The sequence below is a fragment of the Corvus kubaryi genome, unplaced genomic scaffold, assembly GCF_017639235.1.
Source record: "Corvus kubaryi isolate FWS band 111438036 unplaced genomic scaffold, C.kubaryi_AGA036_p1.0 72, whole genome shotgun sequence".
Taxonomy (NCBI): domain Eukaryota; kingdom Metazoa; phylum Chordata; class Aves; order Passeriformes; family Corvidae; genus Corvus; species Corvus kubaryi.
In genome coordinates this window covers 1,896,348-1,913,506 of record NW_024582060.1, presented here as the reverse complement: position 1 = coordinate 1,913,506, position 17,159 = coordinate 1,896,348, and the positions used below count along the sequence as shown (strand labels likewise).

The window sequence follows — 17,159 nt, the reverse complement described above, 5'->3', positions numbered from 1 at the left end:
CCTTCAATTTTTTTTATTTTTCAGTTAACTATAAAAATGTAAAAAAAAACCCCCCCCCCCCCCCCCAAAAAAAAAAAAAACCAAACCAAACCCAAAACCCCCAAAATCCACTGATGGTGCCAAATACACTCCGGTTCTTCCCTCACCATTAGGAATTTTTGAAAGATTCATCATCCTCCAGCTGTAGCAAAGCTTGCCTGGAGTCAGAGCTTTCCCCAGGGTCTGCCCCATCATGGGGGTGAGTGGCTGCCATTTATTTCCACACCCAAACTGGGCACTGAACTGGTCCCTATTGAAACTGATTCATCAAATCCATCCCCAATTCAAGCCTATATGAACAAGTAAGTTTCTTTGAAATGGCTTTTTTTGGGAAAATAAGCTGAGTTTGGGAAGCTTCCCTGTTCTCAGGGAGAAGGAGGCTAGAGAGGGTTTAAAACCTCAGTCTAAGAACTCAGAAAAGCTCCCTTTTTCACAAGGGGGTGGGAGTAGCTTTGCCAACCCGTGGAAGTAAGGAAAGAGGAGAAGAATAAAGAATTGTGGATAGTAGTAGAAACAAAGGTAGAAAAAAATAAGGGGGCACGTGGCTTGGTTTGACACCGCCTGTTACACTCGTGATAGCATCTTGTCAAGATCAAGACATGGCATTTCCTATAGCACAGATAAGCTTTGTCTTTGCCTGGGCTGCAAGGCAGCTCTAAAAGGAGCAGCTCTCCATCTGCCCCTTCCCCAGGACTGGTTCCAATTAGTGCTGACTCCACTCTGTGCCGGCTTAGCCCCAGGATTAAAAATCTCCCTGTGCCAATCCCCTCTGACCCAAACACTTCCTGGGACTGACAGGGGCGACCAAATTCCTCCCCTTCCTAAATTGGACAGCTTGCTCTTGTCACCCCAAACTCTGGCCCCTGTGCAGGGGGATACGTGACAGAGAGCAGCCCTTCGTCCTCCCCAGGAACAAGGAGCCCAGCTCCTCAGAAGCCTTTGCAGGGCCTGGAGCTGCAGCCATGCTGGGAAAAGCCCTGCTAGGATGTTTGACTCCATCTGGCTGCCCTGGACAGCAGGGGCAGCTCTGGCACCTGGCTGGTGGGTTTGGGGTACTGAAGATGTCAGGGTGCAGCTCAGGCTCCTCCAAAGGCCCAGGATGGGAAGTTGCCTACATGTGCTCCTGTGAACTTCATTGGCCAGAAAAGATGCTGGCCCCTGGCTTGGCCAACGAGTATGGAGTCCTGCACCACAGACAAATGTTTCCTGGGCATCTCTTTGCAGAGGCAGCGCTGGTGCTGAGAGCCAGCAGAGTGTGCTCAGCTTGGGAGCAACCCCAGCCCCAGTGAGGATCCCACAGGAGGGGCAGATGGAGCCCATGGAGCAAGCAGGCTACGCTGCAGGGCTGTTTTGGCAGGAGATGTGAGCGTCTGTTACCAGCCCTGGAGGAAACAGAGGGAGATTTCACTGGCTAGAGCTGAGGAGGAGAGGGAAAGGGCTTGCAGCATGCACCTGGGGAGCCTTCGTGCCCCCAGCCTTCTGCTGTTCACCCCCACATGCCTCTGTTTGCTGGCACCAGCTTTTAAGGAAAATCACCTTAATTTTGTCCTGATGCAAAGCTGCTGAATCAGCAGAACTGAGCAAATTACATTTCAGGGAGCAGCTGAGCAATGGCCAAGTGCAAGCTGCTCCCATGCACCTACAGCAGGCACCTTCCAGCATGAAACAGTATGGCTGTGATGCTGAAACCCCTGTGAGAAGCAGCTAAGTTGTCTTTAAACACCTCCCTGTTGGGAGGGCTGCAACCCCTGGCCCATCTCACATGGGAGATTGAATCAATGGCAAACAGCAAGTGTCCTTTGGGGCCCAGTATGGATTTGGACCACTACAGATGGGCTCGAAGGCTTTCCATTCCTCTAACAGCCCCTGAGGGCCATCATGAAATCAGCACAAAGGGGAATTGCAGAGGCTACATCAGCTCCTCCTTCGAAGCAGCATCACTCCGGGCAGCCACCACTTTTAAAGCTGAGAGGTTTCACGTGGGTGTGGGGGAACAGACTACCTGTGCCCCAAAAGCATGGGGTGTTTTGGGGAGAAGCACACCTGGGCTGCAGGAAATCCCACAGCCCACCAGGGACTTTGGGGGGAAAGCAGTGACACCACCTCATTTCCAGAGCTGGGTTGTTCATAGGCGGACAGCTGTGCTTCTGAACGGGAAATGATCCCAATTAGCTTTCCAGGTGCTCTCTTGTAAATGGATTACAGGTGGTACCACGGTGTCTGACTGCAGTCCAGGGCTTTGTCTCTCTGAAAAAAAGCCCTCTGTGTTATCCTCCCACCCCCATCTGCTTCCCCTTGCAAAGGGAGACCATCCAGGAGACAAGAAAACACACATACAGCAAGGATGATTGCTATTTTAAGAATGTACTTTATACAAAATAACCAATTCATATGGAAATAAAATCTACAGACCTCCGAGGATCAAGATTTTAAAAAAGTTCTTTAAAAAAATTACCCAACACACAGTATTAAACTAACTATTGAGGTAACTGTCGCTCTTGGGGAACAAAGGTAATCAGCAGACCAAGACAAAATATACACAATATAAAAATAAATAGCATTCCCCTTTCCAGTATTGACCAGGAAAGTTCACACAACTTTGCAGCAGCAGGAGAGAGAAGAGGATCCCTGACACTGTGCTCTACAGGATGGGGAGGGAGGCAGGGGCTCCTGGGCAGCAGGTGATGGAGAGGTGCAGCCCCTGAGGCCCTGCTGGGGACAGAAGTGCTGGGCTGAGCAGCTCCAACACGAACTCCTTCTTGAGCTGATAAATGGAGCCCATCCAGTCCAACCTTTCCTAAACAGCATGGGCAGCTGCTCAGCTCAGTTTCCAATTGAGCCAAGGACAAGCAAGCCCAGACCTCGAGTGTTACATCCCAGCTCCCAGCAAAACGTGCCAGCACAGAGCCCCGCTGCAGAGGTCAGATTTCCCCCACTGAGGGACACAGGCAGAGGCATTTTCACAGCTTGGTGTGGGAGTTCTCTGCTGCAGCCTCAGCTCACCCTCCTGTCACCCTGGGACAGCTGCAAGCTGTTGACAAGGGCCAGGCTTTTGCCCCCACGGCCACTAGACCCCTCCCTGCCCAACAACAAAAAGCACAGCAACATAAGAACAGCCTCACCCAAAAAGAGAAAGGCCCCCGTTTTCTCCTTGTGCCCCCGACAGACAGATTACATTCTTTACAAACTTACAATAATACAAAAACAACCCCACTGTTACCCAACTTCGGAAAAATGAATGGACGTAGTGGCATAGGCTCCCCCACTACCTCCCCTGCAATGCCAAGTGAAGCAGCAGTGGGTCACTCTCCTCCCCCAGAGGCATTAAATCAGTGGTCCACCCACCCCTCTTCCATGTGCTCTGCTCTGTGGATGAGGCTCAACTTCACCCAGTTGCTCCCTTCCCTCTCTGCCTTCCCAAACACAGAAGCAGCAACCAGCTCTCTCATGACTACCTAAATCAACCCACCAGTCTCTGGGAAAGCAGGAACGTGGCATGATAAAATGCAGGGCCACAGAGAGCACCTTGCTTCCCACTGAAACTGTGCAGATCCCCCCCCAGTGTGTTCCATAGCCATCTTAGCCCTAAAACAGTATGGGAAGGTCAAAGTTGCACTGCTGCGTGTTATTATTGCTCAGGAAAAGATCAGGCAGCAGCATTCATTGATCCCTCAAGGAGGAGAGACAAGAGTTTTCACAGTTGCACACAGTATATGCACAAACATTTGTAACCTAAACCCTCCTGGAGGTAGACATGCCAGGATCACATGTGGGAGCCCTGCAGTGGGACCAGGAACAAATCCTTGTACTGGCAGATGGACAGACACCGCTGTGCCTGGGTGGCAAACCCCAGGGGCACACAAGAGAACACGCGTGAGCCACTGAGGACACCTTAATTTCATCAGGAGAGTGAATGTGCCCTCCCCACCTGCTGTCTATGTGTGTGCAGAGGAGCCAGCTGGCAAGGTCAACCCTCTGCCCTTGTGCTCGCGTGGGCAGTGAGCTGTCATCTCTGCACTCGACAGCCACCGACTGCAGCGAAGCCAGCAGAGGGAAAGAGACTTGAAAGCTGGGAAGCAAGGAGAGGGGAAGAGTTGGCATATGATACAAAAGGGGATCAGAGGACTTTCCAGTTGAGGCCTGAGCTCCTGTAGCTGCCTGGCTGGCTTCAGAAAGGGACACTGCTCCCCTGCCGTGCTCCAGTGTTTGAGTGCACCAGGTGGCTGCGGGCCTCTTACTCATTTGATGCCCAAAGGAGTCCCCAGTGGCTGTCTGGTCTTACTTTGTTCACAACAAGGGAATTGTGCTCACACGGAGTCAGTTCTGCTCTCATTTAGAAGATATTCCACTTACTGCCCTTCTGCTAAGTGAGCCAAGTGTTTCCAAATAAAAGGGGCAAAGGACAGAGGGACTTGCTAGAGCTCGTGAAAATCCCAATTAAGCCTCAGTCCTAATTAATCCTTTCTCCCCTCTTTCCCCGGTGGACGTAGCTCTTGCCCTCTCCTGGATGCACTGTTCACTTTGATATCCACGTTTCAAAAGGAGGAAGACCTTTGCCAAAAGAAATCTAGGCCACTGCTGCAAATGAAGGAAAAAGGGCCCTCAGTCAATGCAAGACCAGCAGTGTTAGATCTACAAAAAGCTCCATGGTCTCTCAAACCCTGCATGTGAGCCAAGGCAAGACAAGTAACCAAAAAGGGAAGGGTACAACACAGCTCGCTTCAAAGGTACACTTGGATGTTACCATCTAGCCTCAAATACATTAAATGCTGTCCTGAATTTCCCTGCCTAGGGGTGCACTGAGCCTTGCCCTGGTTGTTCCCAGGAGCTCCTACTGAGAGAGAGCTGGAAATGAGTCCCTCCCCAGCTCTTTTTCAGAGTGGGAGGTGGGAATTCTGCAAGAGCAAACTCCTCTACTCCTCCACTGATGCACCACAATAAAAACTTCTTAGGGGGTTGCTCTGATTAAGTGCAGACCCAGTTGCGTGGTTGTTCTGCAGCAAGGGAGACCAGGAGCAACTACACCATCACAGATTCCATTGTTGGGTCTTCTCCAAGCCACCCTTTGGGATGACAACTCCCTGTCACTCACTTCAGCACCCTCTCTGAAAATCCACAGAGCATACAGCAATACAGTCTTCTCAGAAAAGGAAAGCACAATGAAGCCATCAAGAACAAAGAAACAACCCTGGTTGAACAGAGAGATGAACAAAAGCCTGACAAGGAACAGTGGAGAAAATAAAGAAAGGTTGTTTTCTAATTATACTTTCATTTTAAATGGAGAAGTGTTGGGGTGAGAACCTGCAGGGGAGCTGCCTCAGTCAGCAGAATGAAAGACAGCCTCTGTGACTTGCTTTCAGATAAGACATCATAAAGCTGATAGCTCTCCAAGACCCTGAGAAACCACACTTACAAAAATATACACAGGCGATTTGCTTCGGAAAGTCTGCATGAGAAAGGCATTTGGCAGACAAGAAAGAATCAGAAGCTTCCAAGAAAAGTGTTTCCTTGTACTTTAAAGTCACAAATCAAACCAGTTGGGCCTTGAAGCTTCAAATTTACCTTCCTCTCTTGTCCTCCTCATTGCAGGCTGGTGCCTTGGATTACTACTGAGTGGTTTGGTGGGTCACACCATGGAATTTATAGACTGCAAACTCATTCTAAACACAGCTAAAAGTCACTGTGAAGCCTCAGTGACTGCCCTTTCCAGTTAAATTGCATGGGCCTGTACTACCTAAGACACCCAAAGCTTCAGAGTCTCAGAGGGAGTTTATACAATGGCCTTTGCAAAGGCAGCTTGACATCTCGGGAGCTTGGGAACACCACACACCACTCAGAAAGGAGGAAGTGGTGGGGAGAGCAAGAGCCTAAAAACGCACACAAAGCTCTTCTGAGAATATTGGAAATTTCTGTCATGCTTGAGCATGGTCACCATCATAATTGTTCTCTGTATTACATAATCTCGTTTAACATGAAATCCATAATTATAGCAAAACACATCCTCCACATGGGAAAAGTAATAGCTACAGGAAATTTGGCAAAGTCACTAGCTCAGGAGGCTTTCTGAAAAAGGACCACCTGGTAATATACTGTACTACAACAATGCTGGGGGAAGCACTAGAGTTTCTCTGTATTGTGTTAAAGATTAAAGATAGTGGCACAAGTATGGCACTCAAAAGCCATGTTATTTTAAAAGGCAGCTACACTTCTGCACTGCAAGCCAACCCATGGCACAATACAGCACTCTGCACATACAGAGCTGCGATGTTCCTCTTCTAAATCCCTCAAACCTCTCTTCCACGAGATCTACAAAGCAGCCCTGTGCAGCACGGGTTGGGAAATCGTAAAATTCACATTATCTGCTCCTCCTTACATTTCCACGGGTATTGCAGCTCAGCAATCCTCTCCCAGGGCTGTGCCCTCTGAGGGGAGCCAGTTTTCTGTGATTTGCTCAGATTGTACCTAGAGAGATTAAGCTCTGATTTTCAGAGGATCCCTAGATATTGTAAGAGGGGGGAAAAAACCCCAAACCAATCCTGACTTATGAACAAAGCATTTGAAAGTCTGGAAACTCTGCTCTAAGATTCCACCAGCACCTCTCCAGCTCAGCATGTCCTATCCTCAGGGAAGCCCAGCCATAGTTCCCTGTATTCTATATGAGTACTTTTCTAACAGAAACCATCTCTCCTCACAACAGCAGCTTGTTAGCCACTTCAACAAAAATTACTGACTACCTCAAAAGCCATTTACCTAGAAACCCTGCCTGGACAAGTCAGCTTCACTACTTGGTTTTGTCTACCATGTGCAAGTCAAACCCTTCTCCCAGGTTTGCCTCATGTCAGGTGAGGGTATCTATCACTAACACTCCACTGGGCTCTCTAGGCAGACCACAAGCAATTCTTGCCCTCCTTAGTTGTCTCCTGTTTTGATCGAGGCTTGGTACTCATCCAGAGACCATGATCACTAGAACCACGTTTTCAGTGCCAGTTCCAGATGAAGTGTGCTTCATCTTGCTTGGAGAATTTTTATAGCTTCTAAAAACCACCTGTCCCACAACATTCACAATGGGCTGAACGAAAGGCACTTCAAATATTCAGCTGTCTGTGATACAGAAGACAGGCTGACGTACAGCAGGGCTTCATTGCAGAATCTACATTCACATTTCCAGAGTTTCCAATGCTTTGCTACAAGTTGTACTTTCCAGTTCCTCTGCTTTTAAATCTGTTATTTCCAATTATTTTTATATCCACAGTGAACTAAAGACTGCTTTACAAGGAGAAGCAATTGTGTTCGTCCCAGGTTTGCTGTCTTAAAGAGGAGTTGTACTTGCACAATTTTTCATTAGAATCTACTACTGCTTCTGCAGCTCTGTTCAGTGAAGGATCTAGAGCTGCCTTTTGGAGCAGCTGGGGCACCTCTGAAAACCACTGCCAGCTGAGGAGCCACATTTGGGACAAATTTGGAAAGACACAACATAATCTTCTTGGCTGAGGAAAGCAGTTACCCATTTCTCAAAGGTCAACCTTCAGGATCATCTCTTCCAGTTTAGATCAATCCACCAGTCACAACTGCTCCCTGACAGATGAATACAAATGAAAAGAAACCACAGCAAAACCCCCACCTTCCCTTTCCTAACGTAATGGCATCTGTAGGTAGATATTGGAAGTAATTCACATTACATTGACAGATGTCCCAGGGAACTGACTGGCCTAAGCAGCCAGCAGCTACAGTTCACAGGTTGGCTGCAGCAGAGGGTAAGAACTGCATCTGGAAGCACACTTGTGCAATTGCATGAAGAATTTTAACTCCTTTTAGGCTTGGAAAATGCCTTGGCTCTACACAGCTCATCAGAGGCAAAAGTACTGTAGCAACAGAAAAGCGAGGCTCATTGGGCACTAACGTGGCAGTCCTTCCTTTTTCTAACTATTTCAGGAAAGAATATTTCTCATCTTTTAGCCTTTTTGTTCTTCTAAAAGCTTAGGACAGAAGGAGTAATGGCTCAGTCAGATGCTACCTGCCATTTGCGTGTGCAGCTTTGCCAGCTTGTGGTAGATCTACACAGCAGGATGGAGGCAGTACAGTCATGCATCCTGGTGCAATCCAGCTGAAGATATGGGTGATGACACCATCCAAGATAAGAAAGCAGCCAGAAAAATTCTCCAGAAACTGGAGACTATATCCCCCCCTCTAGCTGGGAGCACAGACTAAAGGGCACACTGCTCTGTCCTTCTCCTGCTGCCATACTCCATCCGACTCCTTGGCAGATCCTCTTTTTAACCACTGTCCTCTCCCAGTGCTACCAGCAGCCAGCCCACAAGGGCTATGCTCCCAGCAGCTCTTGCTGCCCAGTCTCATAGCTTAACAACTCCCCTATTTTACTCCAGCTTCCCCAAGAATAATCAGCTGCTTGCTGGCTTTAAGATGTGAACAAATGCAGATGGAATTCCTGTGGAACTCACTTGAACAGCAGTGGCTGTCCAAGCACTGGCACACAGGGTATCCCAGTGCAGTACTGCCACTGGTGAGAGCCCCTGCAGCCTGTGCTCAGGGAAGCTGCCACTGGCCCTGTAGGACCTGCTGCTTGATGACAAAGTTAAACCAACTCAACTCGAGCATGCAGCCCTCTTGTCCCTCAATTTCTGAGCCAATCAACCTCAACATCTAACTCTGAATGAGTGCTTGAGTGCTTTCCAGTTCACCTGCAACTTGCAAATGCCAAATCCAACAAACGGCTCACACTGCAGTAATCCTACCATTCCTCCAAGGCAGCCTCGTGCTCTTCCTCCTCAGCAAGAGTGCTCAGGAAGCCTGTGGCACTTTCTGCCTCACTGCTGCTAAGAAGTGAATATAGCCCAGGGTCAGAGAAAGAGGTGGGGACTTGGCTCCTCTCCTTGGGCAGCAGGGCAGTATGGATTTGCACAAAATTTGTTCTACTGGAGAGGTGCTGCTCCACCCGCAGCTGCACCAGTTTCCCCAAAATAAGTTCTAAAACGACCAGTTATGCCATTTTCTGTTTTCTAGAGCACACATTTCTTCCATTAGAAAGGCAGAGAGAAGGGTACTACTCTAGCAGAAGGGACAATGCCATGGGTGTCCTGCCCCAGTTTCAATTCCTGGTCCTGGTTTCCTTGTTCCCCCATGATGACAGGAGCTGGAAGCGCACTCAGGCCCTGGATCCAGAGGGGTGGAGGTGGGGGTGAGAGGGGAAGGAGGAAGAAGGCAAGAGAAAGAGGAGGACATGTTATGCTCCTGAGCAATTCCCGCTATTAAGTCAACCAACTGTTGGGTCATGTCTTGGTTGCAGAGGACAGCAAGTCATCCATCACACATTTCCTCACCTCTCCCCAGTCCCCCCAAACCGTCATCCTATCCTGAAAGATTTCAGTGTGATATGATTGTAAACAGTTAACGATTCCTCCAGTGCTAAGCCCACTACAAGCTGGGCCCACCCCCTCCCCCATTATGTACAATACATTCACCAACAACAGAAATTTATTTAGAAAGGCAACAGGTTAAATTCTGTAAACTGGATCCAGCTCCAAAACACACACGTTAATACTACAAGTAAAATTCCATCATCGTCCTCTTCCACCCTGAAAAATATACCTGAGTTTAGCAGTCAATGAAAGTTTCCACCCCCACCCCCGCCCTCCCCACCCAAAAAATCCCTCAAACCCTGAATGAGACGCAGTCTCCGGTCACGGAAAGCCACTAGTTTGGGGTGCCCTGCGATGGCGAGCCAGCTGCTCGGCTGGCTGGGGCCCGGCACCGCTGCGGGTTTCCAACACAAAAGCCGGCACGGCACCGTGTTCCACAGACCCAGGAAGCTCCATGCTGCTCGGGCGAGGGGAGGGTGGGAGCAAGGCCTGTCCCTCCTCTCTGTTGTCCAAATCACGTGTGGCTTTCGTCTTCATGAAGTCCGCTCTTTCTTGGACTAGCTCTGGAAGAGGAAGAACAAGAATGGGAGGCTTTAACTGGCAGCTTTAGAAAGGAATAACCTCATGATTGCATGCAACCAGATCAAAAGCTAACACTATTGATCTGCCCAAGTTCACAGCTTCCTCCAGTTCTTCCCACCCTCATCAAACACCTCAGTCCTTTAGCCATTGGGAAGAGGAAGACCTGCATTTCAGCTCTGCTCTCTCTAGCAGCCCTTACTTGATCCAGAGGCAACGCTGATGGTTTTTGTGATGTCAGATCTTCCCGGGACATGGTTGCTGTAGGCATCTTCGGGAAAGGGACTTGAGCCTGATGCATTTGCATTCTGGAGTCAGGTTGAATGGAGAGAGTTTTAGCACATGAATGTCAGGAGCAAATCCCCACTCTTCGTTAAACTACTTCACTGAAGGCATACATACAACATTAGCATACAAGCATTTGTCTTGTATATTCTGTCTGGCTTCCCCCAAAACACAGCCCTCAACCCATGCCATTCCCCCAATGGCTTAGCTGTGAGCCAAGTTCCCTGAATACTAGAAGAAGGAAGGACTGTCATGCTGTGATGATGATAAAACAGTAACAGTTGAAGCACATTCATAAGAACTGAACAGGGAATTTTTGGAGTAGCAGTATTTTCCACTTGGGAATAAAATGTCATATGCAGACTCAGTGAGAAGTAACTTTCTGTGATGGAAATTTGACACAGAGAGGAGGGGCAAAGCAAGAGGAGGGAAAAAGAAGGCAACATTAAAGGTGTTCATAACAAGAGGCACACTTCCACTTTAGTCAGTGATTCTGCCCCACTAGAAGCAACGTGAAATAAAACACTTGCAAAGAAAATGGCAAGACTCCATGTGATTAAGAGAAGCTCAACCCTGGACGACACATTAACAAAACACTGCCTGGTGAAACACAGCACTGGTGTGGGGATGGACGGGGCAGGCTAACAGGCTAACACATGACAGCGTGTGCTCCTTGTTTTAAGGAGATGCAATGAGACTCTCTCTCCATCTTAGCAGACTTCTTACTCTAAGAGCCACCTGTTCAACTTCACTTGCCATCTCCTGTGACTTCAAGCCATATCCCTTCAAGGGTATCCAACACTGATGGTCACCCAGGCATCACCCCCCTCCCACCTCTCCTTCTTGCAGAAAACACGATCTTACCCCGAGGGTCTATACAAGTCCTGGGGTGGCCCCCCCATGCCACCTCCACTGCCTCTCTGCTCCATCAGCAAGGCCTGAAAGTGACCCACGTTCTCCTCTCGGCAGCGGTACAGGGGGCCCTCCTGAGAGAGGCCATTGGCCTGGCTGGAGGCTGGATGGTGAGACAGGTGAGCATTCATGGGCGATCCATACGTCCTGGGCTGGAAGTGGCTGGCAGGATGCCGGGATCCATAAGGAGAGCCAGTCTGTAGCATCACCCCATGGGGAGGGAAAGCTGAAGGGCCGAATCCCATCCCTGCACCCAGGTGTGGTGCTCCATAGAGGAACTCCCCCGCTGCCACCGAGCTCTGCCTCTTAGTAGCTGCATTGTGGTTGTCCAAATCAAGAAACTCTTTGGGACTCTCCGGTCTTTCCTGGGACTCCTCGGACTTCTCATCTTCAGGCCCCAGCTCCTGCCCGTTGCTTGGAGAAACCTCTTTGGCACTTGCTATGTCCATGCGGGTGGGAGAGGCCAGGGCGGCGCTCAGTGCCTCGCAGCCCTGCAGGCCGCTGGCAGAGCCCCGCTCCGGGAAAGGGGGCCTGGCCAGGGGCGGGTGCGCGCTGGGGTGCCCACTGGGGCTGGCCTGGGGGTGGAGAGGTCTCTGCCAGTCCGAGTAGCCCTGGGGGCAGCCGTAGTAGGGCGGTTGCTGGTAGTGGTGGTAGGAGGGTTGAGGCTGCGGCTGGTAAGGATACGGCATTCCCTGGGGGGGCCGATACCGCGGGAAGACGCCGGGGTGGGCGCTGCTTGGCTGGAAACCCCGTGGGGGAAAATGCTGGGGATGGGAGGCAGGAGGAGGTGGCTTCCCCCCCATCATGGGGCTGAACCCCTGCAGGCTTGGGTTGATGTGGTACCGCCCTGCTGAATTCGGGTATTCCAGACCGGACATGTAGAGAGGATGAAACTGGTTGGGGGTGGCCCCCATGGAGGTGGCATCCACGCCGGGCAGGCCAGTGCCCTGTCCCATGCAAGGCACGGCTGCTTCGGGCAGAGCCTTTCCCCCGCCACAGAGGGGCTTCTCCAGCAGGTTTGCAGCCAGCCCCTTCCCCTCAGGGCCGGCTGCCGGCCCCTCACCTGCCGCCCCATTCTGAGGCAGGGGACCCCCTCTTTCGGAGGTGGGCACCAGGTCCCTCACGCAGCCCGGGTCGCCGGCGTAGCCGCTCTCTGCCGACCACGCGCCTTTGCCCTGCCCTGCCTTCAGGTCGCCCTTCACACCGGGGCCATCCCCCTCCCCATCCGGGGGCAAGGCGCGCCTCGTGCACTCCATGGGCAGCGGGGGCTTGGGATGAGGTAGGAGTTTGGCATAGGCCCCGTCGGGAATGCTGATGCACTGAGCCTTCTCGTCCATGCCTGCCGGTGTCTCCACTGAAAGAGAGGGAAGAAAGTCACACACATGCCTAATTTTTGCAAATTTGAGTGACCTTTAATAGCTGCTTCTTTTAAAAGTTCTCTTTTAAGAGCTGCTCATGAGGTTGTGTCTCCCTCTGAAAGATGGCACAGGTGGACACTGCAGTTTGCAAGCCACCGCTAAGTCACAGCCCCCCTGGAGTAACATGGCATGTGTTTGGTCTGACACAGAGGTGTGCAGAGGCTGCCTAAAGGAGAGGCAGAGTTGGGGTCCACCTGACGGCAACATGAGGTGTTGGTGTAGTGGCAGCTTGATTTCAGGCTGCCTTACGCCTTCTGGTCATAGACTTACAGAACAGTTTGGGTTGGAAGATCATGTGGTTCCAACCCCCCTTGCTAAGGAAAGAGACACCTTCCACTAGGTCAGATTGTTCATCCAGCCTGGTCTTGAACACTTTCAGGGTGTGGATGTGGTATCCACAGCTTCTCTGGGCAATCTGTCAGTGCCTTCCCATCCCCACAGTAAAGAATTTCCTCTTAACATTGAATTTAAGCCCACCCTCCACAAACCCTGTTTGCCCACAGCTTCGGCAGAAACACCACCACACCCTGAGATGCTGCAGAGATGATCACTCCAACTGTGGTTTGGAGATGTGACTACCCTGTCCCGCAATCACTCAACGCTCTCCCCTGTCTCTGTTCTGTATCCAGCAAGCTAAATTATGATGATAACTTTTAAGCAATGCCACACAAGGAAAGAGTTTCCTCTTAGTGCAAGGCACACAAGGGATTGATAAAAGATGCAAGGGTTTTGATCTCTAGTTTACCAGCTAGAATTAATGAAAAAAATTTTTTTTGATCTCTGAATTTTTTTGATCTCTACTTCAGGTTTTATTTTTAAGGTTCTTTTTTTTTTTTTTTTTTTATTATCTGTAGTTTACCGGATAGAACAAATGAAATTCAACCAGAAAGAAACTGGTGAGGGCAAGCATGACATGCTGCCATCCCACCTGAACTAATACAGCTGCTCAGGGGCTTTTGGGCAGTCCTGGTGTGTGAAGATTTTAAGATGCTGAGAGCTCATAAGGCAGATGTGCATTTAAGAGGAGAAGCCATACTGACACACGCTCAAAGGAGTATATTTGAGACATTTATTCACATAACATCTCCTCTCCTTACCTAACTCTCTGCAGATCCAATATTTACATTAACTCCAGGTGAGCTCTAGAAGCATCACAGCCTATGCTTTGCATTTACACCCTCTGGCAAACTGATAACTTGCAGGTAAAGCTGGGACAGAGGGGACCTCTGGCAGGCTACAGTGAAACAAAACAGTCCTAGAAAAATCTAAGCAGTGGCCAGAGTAGAAAATATATTTCAATTTACATTAAAAAAATTAAAATATGAGTAAAAACTCTGCTCCCCCCCAAGAATTTAAACAAGATCTGACTTATTTTCTGGGAGGTGAAGGCGACAGATGCAGGCAGGGAAGGTCAAGTGCTACCAGTGGGCACTCAGGGCGTTACCTTGGTTGCTGTCCATGTCCATGGTCTGGCCGGTTGGATCCTGCGAGCTCCCGTTCCCCATGACGGGTTTTGGGGGCTGGCCGCCGGCGGAGGCGGCGTGAGCCAGCTGGGGAAAGGGCCCGGGGAGGTGCGGCGGGGGCGGCTGGCGAGGGTGGTAAGGCACACCCGGCGGGCACACGCGGGAGGACAGCTGCTGCATGGCGATCATCTCTGGGCTGTCCAGCATGGAGTCCCCGCCCTGGCACCCTCTTGGAACCTGAGGCGGTCCTCCAAACAGAGCGGCCGGCGGCTGTGGCATCCTCTGACCGGCGGCTTTCCCGGGCGGTCGGATGTACCCTGAGGGAGGCACCCCGTGAGGTAGGAAATTCGATTGCTCGCTCCACTGGCTCGGAGGCAGCGGCGGCCTCATGGCCCGGGGGTCCATCATATGACCCAGGACACGGGGCTGGAGCGAGGGCCCCGGCCCCATGGGCGCCTTCTCCTCCGGGCCCATGGCAGCCTGGCCAGCGGGGCCGTGGCTGCCGTTCCACAGGGCCGGATGCGCGCGGTTCAGGTACTTGTAGGGCCGGTACATGTGTCCTGGGGGGACCTCGGAGCCCTCCGGCGGCTTCATGGGGGGCCCGTTGTGCCGTGGCGGGAGGAAGCCCTGCTGGAACTGGGCTGGCGGATAGACGGCGTCGGGCGGGGGGCCACCCACGCGGCCCAGCTGCAGGGAGCCCGGCCGGGGGCCCAGCCCGGCCACGTGGGCCGGTGCCGTGCACGCCTGCTTCTCCGGAGTGCCCAGTCGGTGCCCGCGGTGCTCGCTCAGTCCCACAGCCGGCTGCGGAGAGAGAGGGGGGTCTCAGTGAGAGCCACCACACCTGCGGGGCCTGGGGTGCTGCAGCCCTCGGCAGGAGGGTCGTACCTGCATGGCAAAGTGCTGGTGCTGCTGGAGCGGCTCTCCGGGATGGGGCTCAGGCACTCGCGGAGAGCCGTACAGTTTTGTGGGATCGGATCCACGCAAAGGACCAAACGTTCCTGGCACCGCTGGTCTCTGAGGGATGGGGAGGGGTGCGGGGGGGAGAAATAAAACAATTTGTGAAGCGCATAGGAGCAGCAGAAATACTGCAGGTGAGGGGAAGGCAAGGCTGGAGTAACCACGGGGATGAGGAGCTGGACTGTTTTGGAGGTACCATGGAAAACCTGTACACCCTCTTCTCCAAGGGGACACAGCCTTATCAAAGCCACTATCTCACACCTCAGCCACTCACCCCCGGACTTAAGGCTGCAATACACTCACTCACCACCCAAATACTGGAGAGCAAGCAAGACGACTGGAGGGGGCAGTGGTTTGCTTCAAGAGGAATGGACCCCAAGAATATGGAAGCAGGAAGACAACAGGGAATGTGCTGGATTTCCTTCAAAATACCCAATGACTCGCACTATCTGCAGCATAAGAATCACTCTAAAAATTTTGTTTTGTCTCTAGCTAAAAGGGCAAGGGATAGCCTAGATCTCAGGGGAACAGCAGATAGATCACACCACAAGCCATCACTGGCTAAAATGGAAAAGGCAATGAAGGATGGGTGAGGAACAGCTCAGAAGGGAGGCAGAACAGGTGGCATTCAGAGAAGAAACACTGGGCTAAAGATAGGTCACTGCTGCAGTCCAGGGTGGCCTTTGTTTGATTTAGTTCACTGCTTTTATAAATACCCAAGGCACGAAATGCAGTAGTACACAGATGGCACGAAGTTACCAGGCATCTGTAAACAATTGAGACAAAAGAAGACCAGCTTGTTCAGCTTCATAAACGGGGGGGTAATGGAAGAAATGTTACAGCTTTCCATGCACACTGGGGTAACTCTCCAAGGAGAGAAGAGAACTGGCAGAACTAGTTTGTGCAAGCCTACACTGGGACATGCCAGCCATGGGTAACATTAGGAGATTGCTCCCACCTAGGGTGGAAAAGACTTAAATTGTACCAGTTTAAATCTAAGGGCTGAAAAGTTTCACTTGGAGGAACCATACCTCTGACCCTTTATCTCTGGGAAAAGGTTCCTGACATGCACTAAGGATTTAATGGTAGGAAGCTCCATTCCCCTTTCCCTCCCTCCCTCTCTCGGCCTGATGGGCAAAGGACAGCAGGAACTGCTCCTTACCATCTGTCCAGGATGTGGCACAGGGCTGGGCATGCCGCCGTACTGCAGGGAGCGGGGGAAGCCTCGCCCATTGGAAGGGCCCACTTCTCGAGTAGTCGGCATTGAGGTGCCACTTGGGTCATCTACAGAGGATGACGAGAAGGAGGAGGAAGAGGAAGAGGAGGAAGAAGCAGGAGCCCTGGAAGTAGCTCGATATGGTGGAGGTTTTCCTCCATTTTCCAGGCGTTGCTGTCTCTTGCCAGGCCCATCTGGGTCTCGTGACCGAGTCCAGACACTGCCTGTGCCGGAGCGGCCGGAGCGCCGGCTCCTCTTCTCTCGTCTCCCGTCCTCTCTGATCCAAAACTCCTCATCAGTGTCTCCATCTTCCCCAGGGAAGTGCTTCATCATTGCTCGGTGGAAACACCTCTCCAGGTTGTAAGCCATCTTTGTATATTCTGCAGTCAAAAACCCCCAAGAACGTCAGAGCCTCATAGAGAGAAACAATTATGCAACATCAGATAAACCATCTCCCATCTGCCAAGTTTCTCTGAAGAAGACTTTTGTTTCTAACTAGTTGGCTTTGGTTCCTAAACTCCATAAGCAACACAGCAGCAGTTCTGTTCAGTAAGCCTACCAGAGGACAGGCACACAGCCATGACAAAGTACCACTGGCAGCAGGGCCTGCAGAGTCAGCATTAACTCAGTGCTCCAGCCTAGTGCCAAGAATCACATTAGGAGGAGCACCACCTCTGCTTGCAGAGATGTGTGACCTGCACAGTTAGCCAGCAAGAGTGCTGAGAGAAGAAATGTGAACTTCCAGCAATGCTATTTGATTACATTCAGAGGCTTTTCTTGGACTCATTCAAATCTCTGCTGTGGGCCACAAGACAGAGGAAAATCAGCAAACACATTTATCCATGTAGTTTCCAAAGCGCTTGCTGACCCTGACACGAAAGCTATTGCCAACACCAGTGTCCCCACTGCATCA

General features: G+C 51.1%; 1 protein-coding gene across 4 annotated transcripts in view; it reads right to left on the bottom strand.

Annotated features, from left to right (window-relative positions):
• Positions 1-2,387: 2,387 nt before the first annotated feature.
• Positions 2,388-17,159, bottom strand: part of LOC121675116 (cat eye syndrome critical region protein 2) — a 51,302-nt gene continuing 36,530 nt past the window's right edge. For all 4 annotated transcript variants that reach the window (XM_042050185.1, XM_042050184.1, XM_042050186.1 and 1 more), the window contains 6 exons: positions 16,193-16,626; positions 14,959-15,087; positions 14,055-14,874; positions 11,145-12,546; positions 10,198-10,303; positions 2,388-9,979 (listed from right to left, as the gene is read on the bottom strand). In XM_042050185.1, the coding sequence (XP_041906119.1) occupies positions 9,974-9,979; positions 10,198-10,303; positions 11,145-12,546; positions 14,055-14,874; positions 14,959-15,087; positions 16,193-16,626 (2,897 nt within the window). In that variant the 3' untranslated portion in view covers positions 2,388-9,973. The remainder of the gene's footprint in view (positions 9,980-10,197; positions 10,304-11,144; positions 12,547-14,054; positions 14,875-14,958; positions 15,088-16,192; positions 16,627-17,159) is intronic.